This window comes from Tursiops truncatus, chromosome 8, assembly GCF_011762595.2.
Source record: "Tursiops truncatus isolate mTurTru1 chromosome 8, mTurTru1.mat.Y, whole genome shotgun sequence".
In the NCBI taxonomy this organism is placed as follows: domain Eukaryota; kingdom Metazoa; phylum Chordata; class Mammalia; order Artiodactyla; family Delphinidae; genus Tursiops; species Tursiops truncatus.
Genome location: NC_047041.1, coordinates 94,349,269 through 94,367,779, shown reverse-complemented (window position 1 = coordinate 94,367,779; position 18,511 = coordinate 94,349,269). Strand labels below are relative to the sequence as shown.

General features: G+C 35.7%; 1 protein-coding gene across 28 annotated transcripts in view; it reads left to right on the top strand.

Moving 5' to 3' along the window:
* The window catches only part of PHF21A (PHD finger protein 21A), a 194,522-nt gene that overhangs the window by 30,995 nt on the left and 145,016 nt on the right, over nucleotides 1-18,511 (top strand). For 12 of the 28 annotated variants that reach the window (XM_073808829.1, XM_073808825.1, XM_073808834.1 and 9 more), the window contains 5 exons: nucleotides 684-775; nucleotides 1,005-1,116; nucleotides 6,609-6,752; nucleotides 10,873-10,905; nucleotides 13,061-13,147. In XM_073808829.1, the coding sequence (XP_073664930.1) occupies nucleotides 6,699-6,752; nucleotides 10,873-10,905; nucleotides 13,061-13,147 (174 nt within the window). In that variant the 5' untranslated portion in view covers nucleotides 684-775; nucleotides 1,005-1,116; nucleotides 6,609-6,698. The remainder of the gene's footprint in view (nucleotides 1-683; nucleotides 776-1,004; nucleotides 1,117-6,608; nucleotides 6,753-10,872; nucleotides 10,906-13,060; nucleotides 13,148-18,511) is intronic. The other 16 variants (XM_073808832.1, XM_073808831.1, XM_073808830.1 and 13 more) reach the window with 3 other exon arrangements.

Sequence of the window (18,511 nt, the reverse complement as noted above, 5' to 3'; positions counted from 1 at the left end):
ATTACTTAATATGCGTTAAATTTGATGGCCTTAGTATATGTGCAAAATGGCTAGGTTAATGTAACTATGGGAACCTTGACTTTGAAATTTGGGACTCTTAAGCATGTATATTACTAAATTTAATGTTGAGTTGGCTTCATGTCTGATATTGCATTTTCAGCGTGTGTTGTTTTGTATAATTCTTGAAGAGGAAGAAAAAGAGAGAAATGTAGCAGTGTGGGGCATAGAGGCAAACACATTTTTTTCCTAGTATCAACTTTAATGTCTACTTTAACAGCTTATAAATCATCACACTTAATCATTTCTTTGAATGTCTAATTCAGATTACACAGGGCAGTCCAGTGTCTAAAGACCAAACAAATATTAATCTTATTTGGAGAGCATGTATTATGATTAAAAAATTAAATTCAAACAAGATAACTGGAATAGGGTAGTCCCCTAATGCAAGACTACTCTTTTTTTTTTGTTTTAATTCTCTCTCATAGTAATTAATTTAGTGGGTGGAGTAGATATTTGGTTAAAGCTTCTTTTCATGATTATGGTCCTTGAGGTATCTCTTAACCTTTTGGGGATTGGGCTTTGAACGTGAAAGGGAGGCATTTGAACCAGTTAATCTTACATTTTACTACCATTTTATTCTACTTGCCTTTCTCTCATGGAACCACTTAAAATAAATAATCAAGACCCTACAGCCCTTTACTCTGAGATGCGACGGAATCGTAGATTCTTAAAGAAGAAGGGACGTTAAGGGCCTTCTCTTTCAGCCTTTTACCAGGTGTGGCAATTTCTCCTCTTATGTCCCTGGCATATTGTTATTTGGTTACATACTGAACACTACATTAAAAAAAACTGTAGCTCATATTTTCTGTAATGTATTCCGAGGAACTCTAGTTCCACAGAAATTAATATTATTGGGGTGGGGCGGGGGTGGGGAAAATGTTCTGTGGTCAAATAATTTGGAAAATGCTGCTTTAAACAAAGTTAAACAGGTTTCTTTACTGCAGGACTTCTCAGAACCTTTAATATGCTAATGTGCATTGTGAATCTCCAAGAGGGGGATATGATATGCAGCATTCTTGAATACTTCTATTGACAGGGAGCCCACTACCTCATAAGGTAACCCATTCCGTTTTTGTACAGCTCTAATCCTTAGCTCTTCCTTACACTGATCTGAAATCTCTCTCCCATAACTTCCACTTCTCTTAAGTACTTATTGATTATACTAAGACCACCACACCCTCTTATGTTATCCTTTGTGTAGTCATTATATATATGATTCTGGCCAGGCTTGTCTGGACTATTTTTTATCATTAAATAGCATTCTGGTAAATGTGGCAACCATTTCTAAAATCTCGACCTCATTGTCACTATGCTTCTATACTACTCTTCAGGCTCCTTCATTTTGAATTTCTGTGAGTTTTTAAATATACTTCATCTTTCTTGTTGTTGGGTATGGTTGGGAAGATTTTAGTACACATGCTTGATTTCTGTAAAGAAAGGCGAGAACTAGAAGAGTGTATGTGTGCCTACCAGGCCTGGGCCCAGGAAGCTGATGTAGAACCTGTATGTTAGAGTGAACACTGGTGGTAGGGAGAGGGGCAGGACACTGCAGCAGACCTGTGTAGGAGAGGGTGCTGTGGGGAAACCCTGACCCGACTGAAAATACCACACCCTTGTGTTGGAATGGTATGACTTGTGTAGGTGTTCCTTTTCTTTAGTGAGGACCTGGCCCCCTTGCCCCCAAAATAACCAGAGAAAAGGAAGATACGTATTTTATACCCAAAGACATCCATACATTCAGATACCATAAACCTAATTTTGTGTGTGTGTGTGTGTGTGTGTGTGTGTGTGTGTGTATGTGTATGTGTGCATATAAATTTATTTTAGTGGTTAGGAAACATCAGTCTTACTAGCTGAGGTGACTTTTGTCAACACCTGTAATAACAGGATTTGAGCATGGTAACCTTGCCAGCTTCAGAGGGTGACCTCTAAAATCAAGCTCTTTGTGCAGCAGTGTTTTCTGTTGATCTGTAGAGTGTCACCAAAGAAATATCACCGTGAAAATAAGAAAAACGTTACATTGTTTTTTAATGTCATTTTATTGATTCAAGTTAGTAAATGTTAGTTTTCAATAAGAGCTGTTAAAATATTGTTTTTATTTTTGGCGTTTGTGATCATTTTTAGCACTAGTTAAAAGTTAAAGATACATTTTATCTCCTAGCACATTAGATACATAGTAAGCAATAAGTATTTAGTACAAACTGAAACCTGATGTTTTAGTATTAGGCATCTGTCAAGTAAGGATACATAGATCTGTCAAGGCTTTCTACTTTTTCATATTTTAAAAACTTAATTAAACCTACTCTAAACACAATTTTGAGAGTATAGATCAAAAGTGGGGTCTTACACCAAGTAGATATATGGTATAGAGAACACTGAGTTGTTCATTTTTAAGGAATTCAGTCCGGGGGTACAATGTATTACAGACTTATTGTTAGTTAAAGAAACTTGGTTGGGGACTTCCCTGGTGGTCCAGTGGTAAGGAATCCACCTTCCAGTGCAGGGGACGAAGGTTGGATCCCTGGTTGGGAAACTAAAGATCCCATATGCCGCGGGGCAACTAAGCCCGTGCGCCACAACTACCGAGCTTGCGCGCCTCAATGAAAGAGCCTGCATGCCGAAAACTACAGCGCCCGTGTGCTCTGGAGCCTGCGCACCACAACTAGAGAGAAGCCCACGTGTCGCAGTGAAAGATCCCACATGACTCAACGAAAATCTGCATTCTGCAACTAAGACCGGACGCAGAGAAAGAGAGAGAGAGAGGGAGGGAGGGAGGGAAGGAGGGAGGAAGGAAGGAAGAATTAAAAAAAAAGAAACTTGGTTGGTGAGTTGTTTTGATTGGAAAAAGCTTTATACCAATTCAGGAACAGAGCAGTGATTTTTGGTAAAAAATTCAGAATTAGAGCATTACTACATTATTAGAATCATAATGAAAGACCTAGAGGTCACATATCTCCAAGCAGAACTGTAACCAGATAAAATAGTTAGAAGCCCCTTTCTTAGAGAATTTGAAAATAAGAAAGCCTACAGCCTTTCCAGCAATATGCTGTGTTGAGAAGTTGATATAAAAGTTTGTGTATGAATAAGAGTTAAATTAAGTATGTTAAGAATAGCATAGAATTTTACAGTTTACAAAGGGCTTTTCATATAACTTCACCTAATTTAAACCTCATAGCAATTTTATGAAATAGGTGATACCGTTTCCATTTTCCTGATTTATAAGCAAACAAACCTAAAGTTGAGAGTGGTTACACAGTGAGTGGAATCAGGTTTTTTTTTTGTTTTTTTTTTTGAGACAGTGAATGTTCTTTCTAGACATTACATCTGCCTTTTTTTAGTGGGATTTGATTATTTTGTTTGTTAGGTTTGTGGAGTTTTTATTTATGTTTTGGGGTTTTTGTTATTTGAAGCTGGGAGGTTATTAGGTGTCCCGTTCGTTTGTACAGTTTTCAATATAACGAACGTTGGTATTTTGTGTTCGGCACTTGTCTTCTCTGGTGATAGTATTTAGAGCTGATGGGTGGTGAAAGGCATTGTACCTCAATAAACTGTTTTAGGAGTCTGTTCATATTTATGTTGCAGCAGCTGATATTTATAACTTACTAGAATTGGTCGAAATATGTTAAATCATCTTTCTATAAATTTAGCAAATAATACCTTCTTTATAATGCTATAAACTGCCTCCAAATGGTCATCACGTGGTGGCTGCATGAGTTGTCTAAGCCCCCAAATATTTTTTAAAAGGATTCAACATGTGCTTGCCTTGTTTTTGTAGGCTATGAATATATATGTATACAACTTGTTCCTTTAGGCAGAAACCAGTCTCTTAAAACTGCTATTCAGAAAGAGACTTTTATGAAGAAGAAAGATATCAAATGAATCTTCTAATCCTTCATAAGTTTTTTTTTTACTAAGTCACTGCCTTTTTTAACCCTTCAGTTTTATCTTGAAATAAAATGAGTAATTGGCATTTAGTGTCCTTGCCAAATAAAATTTTGTGCCTTTGTGTGTCTCTAATAAGCAGACAACAATCTGATGAAGGAAGTAAAAGCTGTCACCTCCTCAGTAACTTGAGTTGCAGGCTTCTTATCCTGTGAGGCACTCTGACATTTGGAGCCTCCCGGTTAAACCCTGGTTTTACTTGTTCTTTTCCTGAACATTTTGTTTCATCAGTATAAAATTTTCTGATGTTTTATCTAGCAATTCTAAGTTAATTTTTTGTTATTTAAAAATAAGTACATATTTTCCATGGAAAATATTGATACTCTGAAAAGAAGAAAGTAAATAACCCTGAGTGCTACTGCTCAGAGATAACTAATAGCAAATTATGAAAGTGCCACCTGACCTAAACTCTAGACAGCTCAGAGTATCACTGTTTTTACAAATCTTTGTCAGTTTGATTGACAAAAACGTGTCTTCTTAAATTTACATTTCTATGACTCTCTTGAAAATAGATGTTTTTCATGTTGGTCATTCTTATTTCTTCTGTGAGTTGCTTTTTCATAATTAAAAAAAATTAATTTGTAGTTAATTTGTAAGCACTCTGTAACTGTACAAATTATGTTAACCCTTTTTTGTGTATATTGTTAAGTTCTCCATGTTTTTAACCTGCTGTTTGTTTCCAGAGTTTATGAGCTGAGTTCAGCTTTGATATTATATGTTGCTACCAGTAAAATAAAATATGGCCTTTCTGTTGTTGAAAATACCCTTCAAGGTGATACTTAATTTGACAAAAATTATAAGGAATCATTTTTGGACACATTTTCTGATAGCCTTAAAACTAATTTAAGTACTGTTTTCAGGAAGAACTCTAATGCATACATAAGTCAGGAATTTGAGTAGGGAGATTACTTTAATATTTAAAATTACAGTGACTGTATAGTTTTTTAACATTTGCTTTAGTGTATAGAATAAACTTACATGACAACAAAAGCCTTGGTCTAAATCAGTAACTTAATGATTCTGATATTTATGTAGTTCAAAAGATTTTTTAAGGTAATAAATATCTGAAAAACCTGGGTTTGTTCATCAAAATCACACTTTCCAAATTATCTTCCCTAAACATACTACGTCTGTGAAAATTTTTGATTGACAATATCATTGTACCATAATAATGCGGGGGCTTTTCTAGCCTCCACAGATACAACTTTGAAGGAATTTTACACTTTTGAAATTCATTATTTTTTTAAAAAAAGGTTAGAGTATTTTGATATTACATAACATAGTATACAAGCCCTAGGGGAGAGATTGCCAATGACGTTTTAAGCCTAGTGAGATTAAACAAATATAATGAAGATTAATATTCACACGATTACGGCCTGAAGTTAATGATTTCCCTATAACTCTGTTAAATCAGGTTTTAAAGAATTTTTAAGAAAACTTAGGAATTTATCCATAGATAAATAATTTTTAGAAAGTATAAAGATTATGAATCTCATTGAATTGGCATAAGGAGTAACAGTTCTTCTAACTTCCTGATTGTTCCCTTCCTCAGTTTGTAAGAATGCTGGAAAGCTGCTCTAACTACAAGTTTTATAGGTTCAAGGAAGAAAGGAGAAAGAAGTAAAATTTAAATTTATTCAAGTAAACTTTTGCTTCAGGGACAGTACCTAAAATCATGTCTAAGGCCACGTTCAAGAAAAAAGAAAAAAAAATGAAAAGAAAAATTAGCCATTGAGTTAATTTAATTTGCAGTAGTGATGAGCAGAGCAGAATAGGAAGGTTCACATTCGCAAATCTAGACTTTTGACATTGTCTCCACCTGCATTTATACATGCAGCCAAAGAGATGCACCGGCAGGCTTGAAAAGAAGATGGTGTTCATTGTATAGCTGGAAAAGTCTGTTCTATTGCTAGACCCACATCATTTGTTGTGCACGATTTATTTTTTAACATCCCTGTCATAACTTTGTGGAAAGCAGAGTTCATTGCAATGTGTTAAGTATTAATTTGTTAAATGTAAACCTTTAAATTATACCAGAATTGCCCCTGTTTTGAGTTGCTTTATTTTTTAAATAGAGTGAGAGGCCATCCAAATTGTGAGAGTACTCTGGCCTTCTTTAACCTCTGAGAGATCCTGAACTCTCCAGTTCACCCTGTGTGATGGTTAAAAATGTATGATCATGTTGTTATGTGTCTCTTTCTAAGAACAGCATGTCCTGGATGGTTGTCCTCTCCCCCTCTAGACTCCCAACGCATCCAGGACAGAAGAGGTCTTGTTCAGCTCTGTATCCTCAGAAAGTAGTATCTAGCGTGGTGCTGAGCGCCTAGTAAGTGCTTAGCTGTTTTCATGACCAGATTAAACACTTTTTTTTTTTCATTTCTTACTTATTTGAAGTGTTTTCTAGAGGAATGCTCAGAGAATAAAACCCAGAAAGTTTTGGTGCCAATTCAGAAAAAACTACTCATTTTGGAAAGAAATCTGTTTGGGGAAAGTTTTTGCCCTGTGTTTAGTTGACGAAATATTTCGACTAATGTAATTTATTTTATCTAACGTATATTTCCTTTATACCCAACATAATGATCCAAAACATTTTATGATCTCTACAGCTGCAGTAAGAAGAGGAGTTTGTTATTTTAAACAGAGGCTGAAGAAACTATAGAATTAGCAGACATAAGAAAAAGTGGAGAAGGTAGAGGATGGAGTTGCAGACTCTACAGGAGGCTCTTAAAGTGGAAATTCAGGTTCACCAGGTATGTTGCATTCCTGGCTTCTCCCGCATCATGTTATTAGTAATGGCTAAATTAGTAAACAGGCTATCTCTGATTTTTAGCAGAGCCTTTAATCGTTTTTCAGTCACTTGTCCAAGAGTCATGTTATTTGCCTTTTATTACTACTCAACAAACTCATTGGTAATATTTTTGAGAACTTTAATAAAATATTCCTGACTTCTCTTCCAGACAAAAGAACTAAAAATATTCATTTCCATATAGCGAAGGTGTTAAAAAAAAAACCTCTCTTTTTTATCTGTTTTTTGGTTCATCTGAGGGACTTTGTTCGTGTGACTTAACTTGCATATTTTATTTGTTTATTTTTCTAAATTTACTTTATTGAAGTATAGTTGATTTACAATGTTGTGTTAATTTCTGCTGTACATCAAAGTGATTCAGTTATGCATATATATACATATATATACATTCTTTTTCGTATTCTCTTTCATTATGGTTTATCATAGGATATTGAATATAGTTCCCTGTGTTAACTTGCATATTTTAAATAACAAGACATATTTAAATTGACTACCATGTATACTGAAGTTTTTACTCATATGTGATTTTGGGACATACTCCTCCTCTCAAGAAATTTTGAGATGGCAAAGTTAATATTCTGCTTTTAGTTCATCCTCACAAGACGTGAACAAGTCAAAGTAAGACTTTTCTTGGAAGACTCATGATCTAAATTGAACTAAATTACTAAAAATTAGAGTTCTTAAATATTACTTTTGTTTCATATTTTTAATTCAAGCATACCAATTTTATAAAAATTATAATTATGAAAAAATTTAACGTTTATTGTTTAAAAATCTAATTTAAATTTTAAAATTACATTTATTGACTCAAAAGGGATATAATATTCTTCCTAAAGTTATCACTCTCAATATTCACATTATTTTCCTGTATATTTAACTATTTTTTTAGCATAAAATTAATAGCTTTTATATTCATCCTTAATTATTATATAGCATTTTGTTTGTATGGTAATAAACATTTATTTATGTTTATCAGTGTTGGTTGATAGTCTTTTAACATACAAAGTATGTAAGATATTTCACTTCAGTTATATTTAGAATCCTTTCCTATTAAAAAAAGTTTAAGTATTAATAGTAGGGACTTCCTGGGTGGTCCAGTGGCTAAGACTTCACGTTTCCACTGCAGGGGGCACAGGTTTGATCCCTAGTCAGGGAACTAAGATCCCGCATGCTGCGCGGTGTGGCCAAAAAAAAAAAAAAAAAAAAAAGTTTTAACAGTAAATCCAAGTGACATGCCTTGCTTGTAAATCTGATGCTGTTATTCTGATTGGATACATGGTAACCTACATGATCACTGATCATGACAAGTTGAGGGATGCCAGAAATGACATCAAAGTAAGCACTGGCTATTAGGCTGAGGCCAAAGTCAGATTGTACATTTGACTAAATATTGGGGCAGAAGCCACCCCTTCATCATTTGCACTTAGGGAAACTAGGGCTGAAAATGAGCTTACTGTATAGAAGGTATGTCCTGAAACTACCTGGTGTTGCTGTGGTAGAAGTATACTTTTGTTCTTTATGGACCGAGATGATTTAAAAAGTAGTGACGTACACGTGGTTGTTATTGAATGAATGTTTACATAATAATGGCCTGTGATGGGCATCTCATCTTTTTTGGGAAATTGCCTTTTTGATTATTCTTATGCAGATTTTTTTAACTTTTGGAGTATTTTTACTCTACATGGAACAGAGAATAGTATAAAGCAGAGGTTAGCAGACTTTTTGCAAAGGGCCAGAGGTTGAAGTATTTTATACTATGGGCATCATTTATGGTCTCTGTCACAACAACTCTGCTCTGCTGCTGTACACACAGGGCAGCCATAGACAATGTATAAATGGATGGGTGTGACTGTGTCCCAGTAAAACTTTATTTACAAAGGCAGGGTGCCTGTGGGCTGTAGTTTGCCAGCCCTTGGCTTAAACTATACTCTCATGAAAAATTGCTGCGTTCTTACAATAGAAAGTAACTTCACTTTGATAACACACAACGTCACTTAAAGTCACTAGGGATTTGGATGGTCTAGTTAAGTTGCCCAGCTTGTTCTGTCCTGCCTCTAATGGTCTGAAATGCAGCTTGCTTGATTATAGTAGAAAAGTTGGCTTACTTATTTCCTCCAGAGGCAGAGACTTACTTTGATTATCAGTTTTTAAATTTCAGTGTCGTGGAGGAAAACCTTTTTCAGCTTTAAAAAGGCAACTTTAGTGTAGTACTCCACTCCCTGGTGGTAAAAGCAGAAAGGAAAATGAAGGACTTTTTTCATTGAAGAATGTGGCTAGCCTTTAGGCTGCATTAGTAAAAATGTATATGTATAAAACCTTATGTTTCTATTTCCGTGAGTTCTTGGAATGTGTGTTATTACTATTTTGTAGATTAAGACCAGGATATAGAAGAGTTACCACTGTCATATATGAAGTAGACTGTAGTAACATATACCTTGTGTATTTGGAGGTCACATGGTTGGCAGTCTCAGCCATCCAAAATGTATACCTTAGCACCTGAAGTAAGGTTTTTGACAAGCTAGAATAAATGTTAGAAGTCACACAAGATTATACATTTTACTCAAGGGGGATTTCTTAGGCTATTCACTCATCTTAGAATTACTTCACTGAGTGTATCACAAAGCAGCTCAGAAGTAGCAAATTGGAATTGGGGTTCAGGGGCTCTTAGAGGGAGGCATAGTAATAGTAGAAAGATTTGCTAGCTGACTGCTTGGCATTAAGGAGTAGACTGAAAAACTCAAATGCAGGCACAAGAACTCTTTAGAACACAGCAGTTTGGGGCCTTTATTGTAAGGACCTTTTTGTATTGTTTGTAGAATAGTATATTGAGGTAATCATGCCTCTAAGTGTCATTAAATGCTGCTTTTTTTCTATTTAATAAGGCAGATAAGTATATAATATATTTTAGAAAGGTTTTATTTTACGACTAAAAACTATTATTTATTTATTTATGACTGTGCTGGGTCTTCGTTGTGGCGTGTGGGTTCTTCATCGCGGCATGTGTGCTTCTCTAGTTGTGGCGTGTGGGCTCCAGAGTGTGCGGGTTCAATAGTGCGGTGTGCAGGCTTAGTTGCCCCGCAGCTTGTGGGATCTTAGTTCCCCAACCAGGGATCGAACCCATGTCCCCTGCATTGGAAGGCGGATTCTTAACCACTGGACTACCAGGGAAGTCCCTATGACTAAAAACTTTAAAAGTGTCTTGTCACCCAAAGAGAGGGACAGATTTTTCAGCTATGTGAAACATTCACTTGGAGAACAGCTTATTCCTAGATACTTTTAGGACTCAGCCTTCTGACATTCCTTTATGCTTCAAATTCTTCCGTCCCTGGTTATTGTTACCTTTGGGCCGTGATGCTTTTGGAAGTTGGGTTAGGTCAGTTGACATCCATTTTTCTTTGTTTTTCATTTTTTGGACTTATGTGTTCCCTAGTAAAGGTCTTTCTCATTCAGTATTCTGGTAATACTCTCCTTCCCACAGGAACCCAGGTAGGTAGAATTTTGCATTACTGTTCCTTCGCTTCCTTACTCTCAAATACTGAGCATCACTGCTCCACTGAGTACATCCCCCCTCCCCCCACAGAGAGGACAGTGGCAGAGTCACATCTGACACTAGGCTCCTTCTGTGAACCACACCCACAGACTCGCCAAATCTGTTTGCTGTATACAGACAGGCCTGTTTTTGTACGGGAGCACCTTCTTTCCAGGACTTACTTGGGACTCTAGACAATGACAACCTTTAAAGGGACGTTTGGCTTTTGGAGCATTCAGCTTATTTAAATTGTCTTTTAAAAGCTCCCCTCCCCCAGCCCATCTCCAGATTTGTTTAAAGGCAGGAAGCTCTTCGTTTCAAATATAAAGCGATAGTTTGATTTTTTTTTTTATTATTAAGAGGAGTGTTTCATTAACTTCTTATATGGATCACAGAAGCTTTTGGTCTGTTCTGATTGTGGTATTGCTCATTTTTTTGTGTGGGCTTAACACTCTAGATTTTGGGGACTGAGCTTGATTAGCCATAGTGAGTTTATATGTAAGACTGATGGCTCTTTTTCTCTTTTTATTACCAGAAACTGGTTGCTCAAATGAAGCAGGATCCACAGGTAAAATACTACTTTTATTCATTTAATTTTTAAATAAAAATAATTTAAAATAAAGTGACCATAAAATATTAAAATACAGGCAATACTTAGGTTTTAGAAATTATCTCATCTGTAACAGCAATTTTTTTTAGTACATTGGTCTTCATTTATAAGAATTAAGAAAGCTCCAGTCATTCTATTATAATACAGCTATTATTTCATCTTTGTTACTGTTATTTTGCTTGTATCTTATGCTAATTGCTTTGAATATTTTAGGAAAAAGAATTGAGAGTTAATACTCTTCATATAGCTTAAATTTCATTTCCACAAGCCCACTTACTCAAAATCAGAGTTTGCAAGGCTTTCTGTAATCTCAGAATTATTGAATATGGCCCAGAACCATTTTTATTTTCTCATAGTTTATAGTATAGAACATTTAAGTACTTAATCTCACTATGTTCAGAATAGAATTTTAGAATAATTTTTTTAAAGCATTTTTAAAAATTTCATTTTTGAAAGAGCCCTTAGAGAGGGTTTTAAAGAACCTTATATAGTAATTCATCAGGTGTTACCTTTTCTTTGAAGTCTCATAGGGGTTTTTGGCTCAGGCATTTTATTTTCTATCCCTGAAGAGAAATCTTCCTAAAAATTTATCTTGTCTTTAATTAGTATATTTATTGTTCAGGCAGTGTCTTTTGCAGCAATTAGACAGTGGGTCATAAGTGTGGAGAGTATTTATTCAGACATGCTCAGGATTTCTCCCTTGCATTTGTTTACTCATAATCTGTTCACAGAACACCTGCCTAGACCCACTGATGGTGGGGGGTGTGTGTGTGTATATGTATATTTGTATATGTACACACACATTTTTTTTTTTTTTAGCTTGTTAAACATACCATACATGCCTCATTGTAAAGTTAAGTAAAAAAGCTTCTTGGATTAAAGAATGGTACTGAGGCAGATTGATTTTTAGAAGTGGGAAATAATATTCATTTCTACGAAGTTAGCCCCCAGTGGCTTAACCGTTGTGTTTTTAACACAAACCATTGATTCTGAGAGCTGGCAGTGATATCCACTTAACTCTTGTTTGACAGTCCAACTTCTTTGAGAAGCTTCTCCATTTTAATTTTTTTAATATATATTATAATTTAAATTAGGTTTAGGGAACCAAGAGTCAGTAGACCTTAGATGAATAGACGCTTTTATATTTAATATGGTAACCTGTGTTATCAGCAACTGAAATATTGTTAGAAAACTTCAGCATTTCTGATACAGCTGGCAGTCATGTAACAGAGCAGTCTTAATGTGAAGAATCTGAGGGGGCAGTAAGTTGCTGGACAGGCTTGTGGGTGATCTCATTAGAGAGGTCTTATTTCACATGCTGTCACAAAAAAGACCACATGGAGTAAACGTGAACGGGAGGATGTATGCCCCGACCCTGTCAGAAGACCTGGCAGGATGAATTGAAAGAATTGCATGTGAAAGGACGAAGGAAAAGTAGTCTCTCATTGGGGTGGTATTCAATCTGCTAGTGATCCTGTTACATTAAGCTTTTGAAAACTTTAATTTTGGATTTTTCTCTCATGTGAGTAAAAGACAAGCACGCTCAGTGTATCTCATTTAAAAGAGTATTCTTTTCTGATTCCTAACATTTTAGAACTGAGAAGTTGCCCTGGTAGTCAGTATGTTAATTTGAATGATGTAGTGTTTAAGGCAGTTGCAGCACTGACAGCTTTCCAAATCTAGGCTAAAATAACAAATGTACTCTACTAAATAAGGGAGAGGGCAAGCAGAGAAAAACCTTTTTTTTTTTTTTTACTGATAATGCCGTTAAGCATGCAGTGTGTTCATACTTACAACTGATTAGTGGAGCTTTAGGTTTTCTGTCAACTGTTACTTCTTATGAAGAATAACTATTTTAGTAGAAAGGAGTAGTATTACAGTACAAAACGCTGAAATATAAAACTTCTTGCAGTTGCAAAGGAGCTTACCCCTGTTCTAGTGTTAGCAACCTACATTTAGGATCTATGCACTGGGTGGTGGTAATATGACTACAGTTTAATGCATGACAAATATGATTGGCTAAATGCTTAAGATTGCTTCATCATTTGTAATACAGTTTGCATAAAGTCATCTCGCTACTCTTCTGTTAACAAATGAAATATCTTCCTCACAGATATTTTTTCTTTCCAATCAGAATGCTGATTTAAAGAAACAGCTTCATGAACTTCAAGCCAAAATCACAGCTTTGAGTGAGAAACAGGTAGGGGAAAAAGGAGGGGGGGCATATTTTTAACATTGTGTTCTAAAGATATGTCTGCTCGAGGCTTCTAGGAGAACTGCTATTTTTCCTCATGTGTGAAAATAAGTGTGGGCAGCCAGACTCAGTTTTAATTTTGTTTGAGATCTGTTTATCTATTTTTATTTTTGGTTGAAGTCAGTCTCTAGAGTACCCCATGGGTATATGTTACTGGCGAATATCTAAAAGCAGGGTGGCAGGCTGCTGTTAACTGTGTTAATTAAACTCTATAGTTTACCCATAGAGGATAGGGGCAGAGAAAGTTAGTGGGAGTATGTGATAGAGAATCTTAGAGTTGCTGGATGTGCCTTGTTACCTGTTTTAAAGGCTTGAGATGACACTGAACTTAACGTGGAGTGGTTGTAAGTAGATTGCTCTAAGTGTAGATCTCCCATTCTGATCATTGTCATTCCTTTATGTTAATCTTTGTTAGATATTGACCTACTATTATGTGAAAAAACTTTGGTGGAGCCTTGTTAGATATATTCTATATAGGACAGAAAAAGAACATCTTGCTTTTTTTCCCAGGGACATCTGGAAAGTGTTCTTTGGAATTTCTTGTATAATGACCTCCACTTCGCCAATTCAGGCAGCTCCTGCCACCAGGTGGAGTGTGACAATTGATAGAGCTATAAGTAAATGTCCGTGGTAATCTGACAAAGCATTTGTTTTCTTGTTCCTTCCCTACCACTCTCCCTCTGGTTAAAAGGGGTGGTTTTGGAGTAGATGAATGTGTGAACCAAAATGATGAGGTGATTTGCAATTGATAGTTTATACTAGTGATATCTTATTGAAGATTTTTAGCTATATAGTTCTCAGTTATTGATTTTTGTGTTTTTTTTAAAACTTTTATTTAGTGAAATAATAGCAATGAGAGTAATTTATTCCTGGAGATTCCTGACTGTGTTTATATTATGTATTGTATTGTGTTTTCATTTAACTAAGGGGAGAAATAAATTTTGAGAACTATGTGGAATAGATACGAATCATTAACGTTTCAGAATAGAATCTTTTTCCAAGCTTAGTGAACAATTGCTTTTTTCTTCCCTCTCCTATTCTAATGCTTCTGCATTCCCCCATCTTGCCTTCTTCAGAAATAAGAGGTATTTTAGATTATGGAATTGCCAAACTAAAATTGGGAGGAGGTAACATGGTGGAGAACAATTTGTAAGGAAAAATATAAACAGAGTTTGTTAGACGTATTTGGCTCTGAAAGTGATTCATTTCTCTAAAGTCAAAATGATGTGTGTTAGTGAAAATGTTCTAGCTTTAAAATTCTGTTAGCACTGAGCCTCCTTAAAATTTCAGGGTTAGTTTGACAAGATGCCAATGAATGAGTCACTTTTGCTGAAAAATTCACGTGTTCTAGCAGGGAAAGAAGGTGAGAACTGATTAGTGGAGTAGGGGATAGGGGATGTTATCACAAAGTTAAGACAACCTAAGGCTACATTTGGGGAAAATGGGGCAATTGTAAAAAATGTACATTTATTTGAAATTTTTATGAGAACTGATGTAAAGATTTGGTTTATTTCTGTAACTTTTTATTCTTTAATGTTTTTTCTGCTAGGTACCTCACTTAATAGAACATTGCAACCATTTATGTTTAGTAAGATGTTTCATCAAGTGGCAAACTCTGTCATCTGAACTAAGTTTGGATTTTAGAACCTAGACTTTTAAAAAATGCGTGTAGCATCAGGAAAATCTTAGGTATACAAAGTAAAGAAAGCTAGTGTCAGAAACTAAAATGCAGTCTTGGCAGTTTTTAAAGTATTTGCTTAACTGTTGAAACAACCTTTTTGATAGAACAGAATATGTATCATTTTTAGGTAGGATAGTACTTGAAGGAAGCACAGCTATAAAATTCAAAAGCTTGTCCTTCCTCAGACCTATTTCCAACATGAAACACTGATAATTTTGTTTAAAATAGTTTTATTTTAGAACAAACTCCCAATGCTGTATGCCCAGCTTTTTGTTTTTCCTTCTCAAAAGATCTACTTAGCCTCTGGCAAAACTTACTGATTTTCCTTCTACTTTAATAACTGAAATCTGAATTACCTTACTCACATGACTAATAATTTAATATTAAGTTTTTGGTTATGAGAAAAAATTTAAATACAGAAAAGTTCAAAGAATGTCATATTCAAGAACTAACAGCTATTAACCCTTTGTCATATTTGTTTCCGTTCTTTTCCTATATGCATTTTTCTATAATCATTGTTCCAAATCCACTTTAAAACTTAATTATAGAAATAATAAAAGCATATGTTCCCTTATTATGCTTTATTAAAAAATAAAACACTGCAGATAGTCACCGATTCTAACAGTAGGCACTTATTAGTTCTTATTTGTTATTGCTACCTCAGTCTTTGATACTTATTCTGTTTCTTCCTCAAGACTAATTACAAAATGGTGCACTCCATTTCGGAAAATATAGTCTTTATTAAGCATCCTTCATGGCTAAAACTCAGTGAATTTGAATGAATTCTTGTTAGATAGTTCCAGTGCTTCAACCTATAATTTGAGATTTCTGAACAGAAGCTCCCCATGGCAGTTTTTGAAGTCATCTTCTTGACCCACAGGGCTTTAATCTGTGGTTGACGGGTTTTTTTCTAAACGTTAAAAGTATATTTATATATTTATTTATTTGGCTGCGTCAGGTCCTAGTTGCGGCATGCAGGATCTTTAGTTGCGGCTAGTGGGATCTAGTTCCCTGACCCGGGCTCGAACCCGGGCCCCCTGCATTGGGAGCATGGAGTCTTAGCCACTGGACCACCAGGGAAGTCCTTGTGGTTGACAGTTTTAACCCAGACTTGATTAGCTAAATAAATTATATGTTATATAGCCATTAAAAATCATGGTTTCAAAAATGTTTTAATGACATAGGAATGCACTTATGGTAAAATAAATGAAAAAGCACATGCAACTTCATATGCATTACAATTCCGTTTTTGTGTGTTGTGTGTATATGTGTATGTAGGCATATCAGCATATAAAAACAGCGTCATTATAAAATGTTGTTGCAAAGTGATGATTTACAGGTAGTTTATTTTTTCTTTATAGTCTTATGTATATTTGCTACATTCTCCACAATAAATACGCTTCCTTTTTATAATCAGAAATAGACAAGAAACAATTATTAAAAAAAAATTTTAACACCAAATTCTTGTCTTTTCCAGGGAGGATTAGCATTTAAAAATCTAATGACATTCTCCTTATGGTTTATGAACCACTCTAATCAGAGAATCCAACTATTTTAAACACTAGTAGTACTGAAGTGTAGCAGCAACTGTTAATTTCTTTAATAGTATTTGTTCTCATTCTGCACCTCTCCCCTCTCATTTTTGACATGTATATGTGGTCTTTTGCTTGTCATAATGGATATTCTAATATTGGAGCCAATGCACTTACTTGCTTTAGTGCTCTGCTTTCATTCTGATTCATTCATTGTAGAAGCAATCTTAACATCCCAGTTTGTTGCTTATTCCTACTGAGATTCAGGCTTAGGCCATAGTAGTTTCATCTTTGATTTCCCCCGCCTTGAGGGGTTTGCCACCCCACCTCCCTTCACCTGGTGCTCTCCTGGCCAGGCATTAGGTAGGTTGCAACTTAAAAGTTACTTCCTCAGAGGACCTATCCCTGAAACCCCTTGCTCCTGTCAAAACCAACAGTTTCTATTATAATCTCTCATTGAACCCTTCATCTTTCCTTCATAGCTGTGCCATTTAGGATTAGGTTCAGCTGTGGATGACTGAAAACCCAAAATGAAAATGACTTAAACAAGGTAGAATTTTATCTGTCTCATGTGAAAGCTCTGTAGGTGTAATAAGGCTGGTGACAGTGGTTCCACAGTGCCAGGGAACCCAGGCTCCTCCTATTCTATCGCTCTGCCATTCTCAGCATGAAGCTTCCACATCATAGTCCAAAATAGCTGCTCCATCTGGTAAGAAGGGGGAAAGCAAGCCCTTTATTTTTAAGGATGTTTACTGGAAGTTGCATGCCTCACTTCCAATTAGATCCCATTGGTCAGAACTTGGTCGCATGGCCCCAAGTAGGAGCAGGGAATGCTGGGAAGTATAGTCCATTCCAGGTGGCCATGGGCCAATAAAATTCAGTGAGCAAGTACTGAGCAAGAAGGGGGAAATAAATACTGGGGATAATTAGCAATTTCTACCACAATAGTTTATCACAATTTGTGATTACATATATATGATTATTATTTTTTAATATCTGTCTTCCTCACTAGACTGTTTCAAGAAGTCAGGGAACATACTTATTTACTTCTTTATTCCAAGTGCAGTATCTAGCATAAAATAATATTTAGCACAGAAAATCATTTGTACTTCTTAAAAGAATTATTTTATCTACCTGATCTTTTTCTCTACTTGTAGATATTTTTTAAACAGTGCGTCTTGCTTTTTATACTTTTTAAACTTAAATATTATGAACATTATCATACATTTTTGTGTGTTCTTTAAGAACGTAATTCTTTTTTCTTCTTCAGTTTTATTTAATTTAAGTAATTAATTTATTTTTGCTGCACTGGGTCTTAGTTGTGGCACGCGGGCTCTTTGTTGCGGCATGTGGGATCTTTTAGTTGCGGCATGCGGGCTCTTAGTTGCGGCATGCAAACTGTTAGTTGTGGCATGCATGCGGGATCTAGTTCCCCGACCAGGGATCGCACCCGGGCCCCCCTGCATTGGGAGCGTGGAGTCTTAACCCCCTGGACCACCAGGGAAGTCCCAAGAACATAATTTTTAAGAGCTTTAAATATTTAATAGTCTGGCTAGATCATAACTTATTTAACTATTCACACTATTGTTTGATGATAGAATGTTTTCAGTTTTTTGTTGTTTATAAATGTTGCTATGATAAATTCACCCTAAATATGTGAATCTGTTCTCTCTAATTGCCCCAGGATACATTCTCAGGTGTGAGATTATTGGGTGTATTGGTCAGCTATTGCCATAACAGTTCTGCATAACAAACCAGTGTTTTATTGAGTTACAACACTAAGGGTTTATTTTCACACTGGGTCTAGATCCTCCTCATCTAGGCTGGGCTTGGCCAGGCAAATCTACTTCAGTTTGTGGGTTGGTTGGCCTGCCTCAGGTTGTAGGTTGGGTTAGATCTCCTCTAAATGTGTTTGTCCTGAGGCCTATCATGAAGGGGCAGCAACTGCCTGGGGCATAGTCATATATCATGGTTTATCACCAGAGTGTAAGAAATAAGCCAAACTACCAGAACATGTTTTAAGCCTCTGCTGGTATCAAGTCTCATTAGCCAAAACAAACCATGTGGCCAACCCTTGCAAAATTACATGACAAAGGG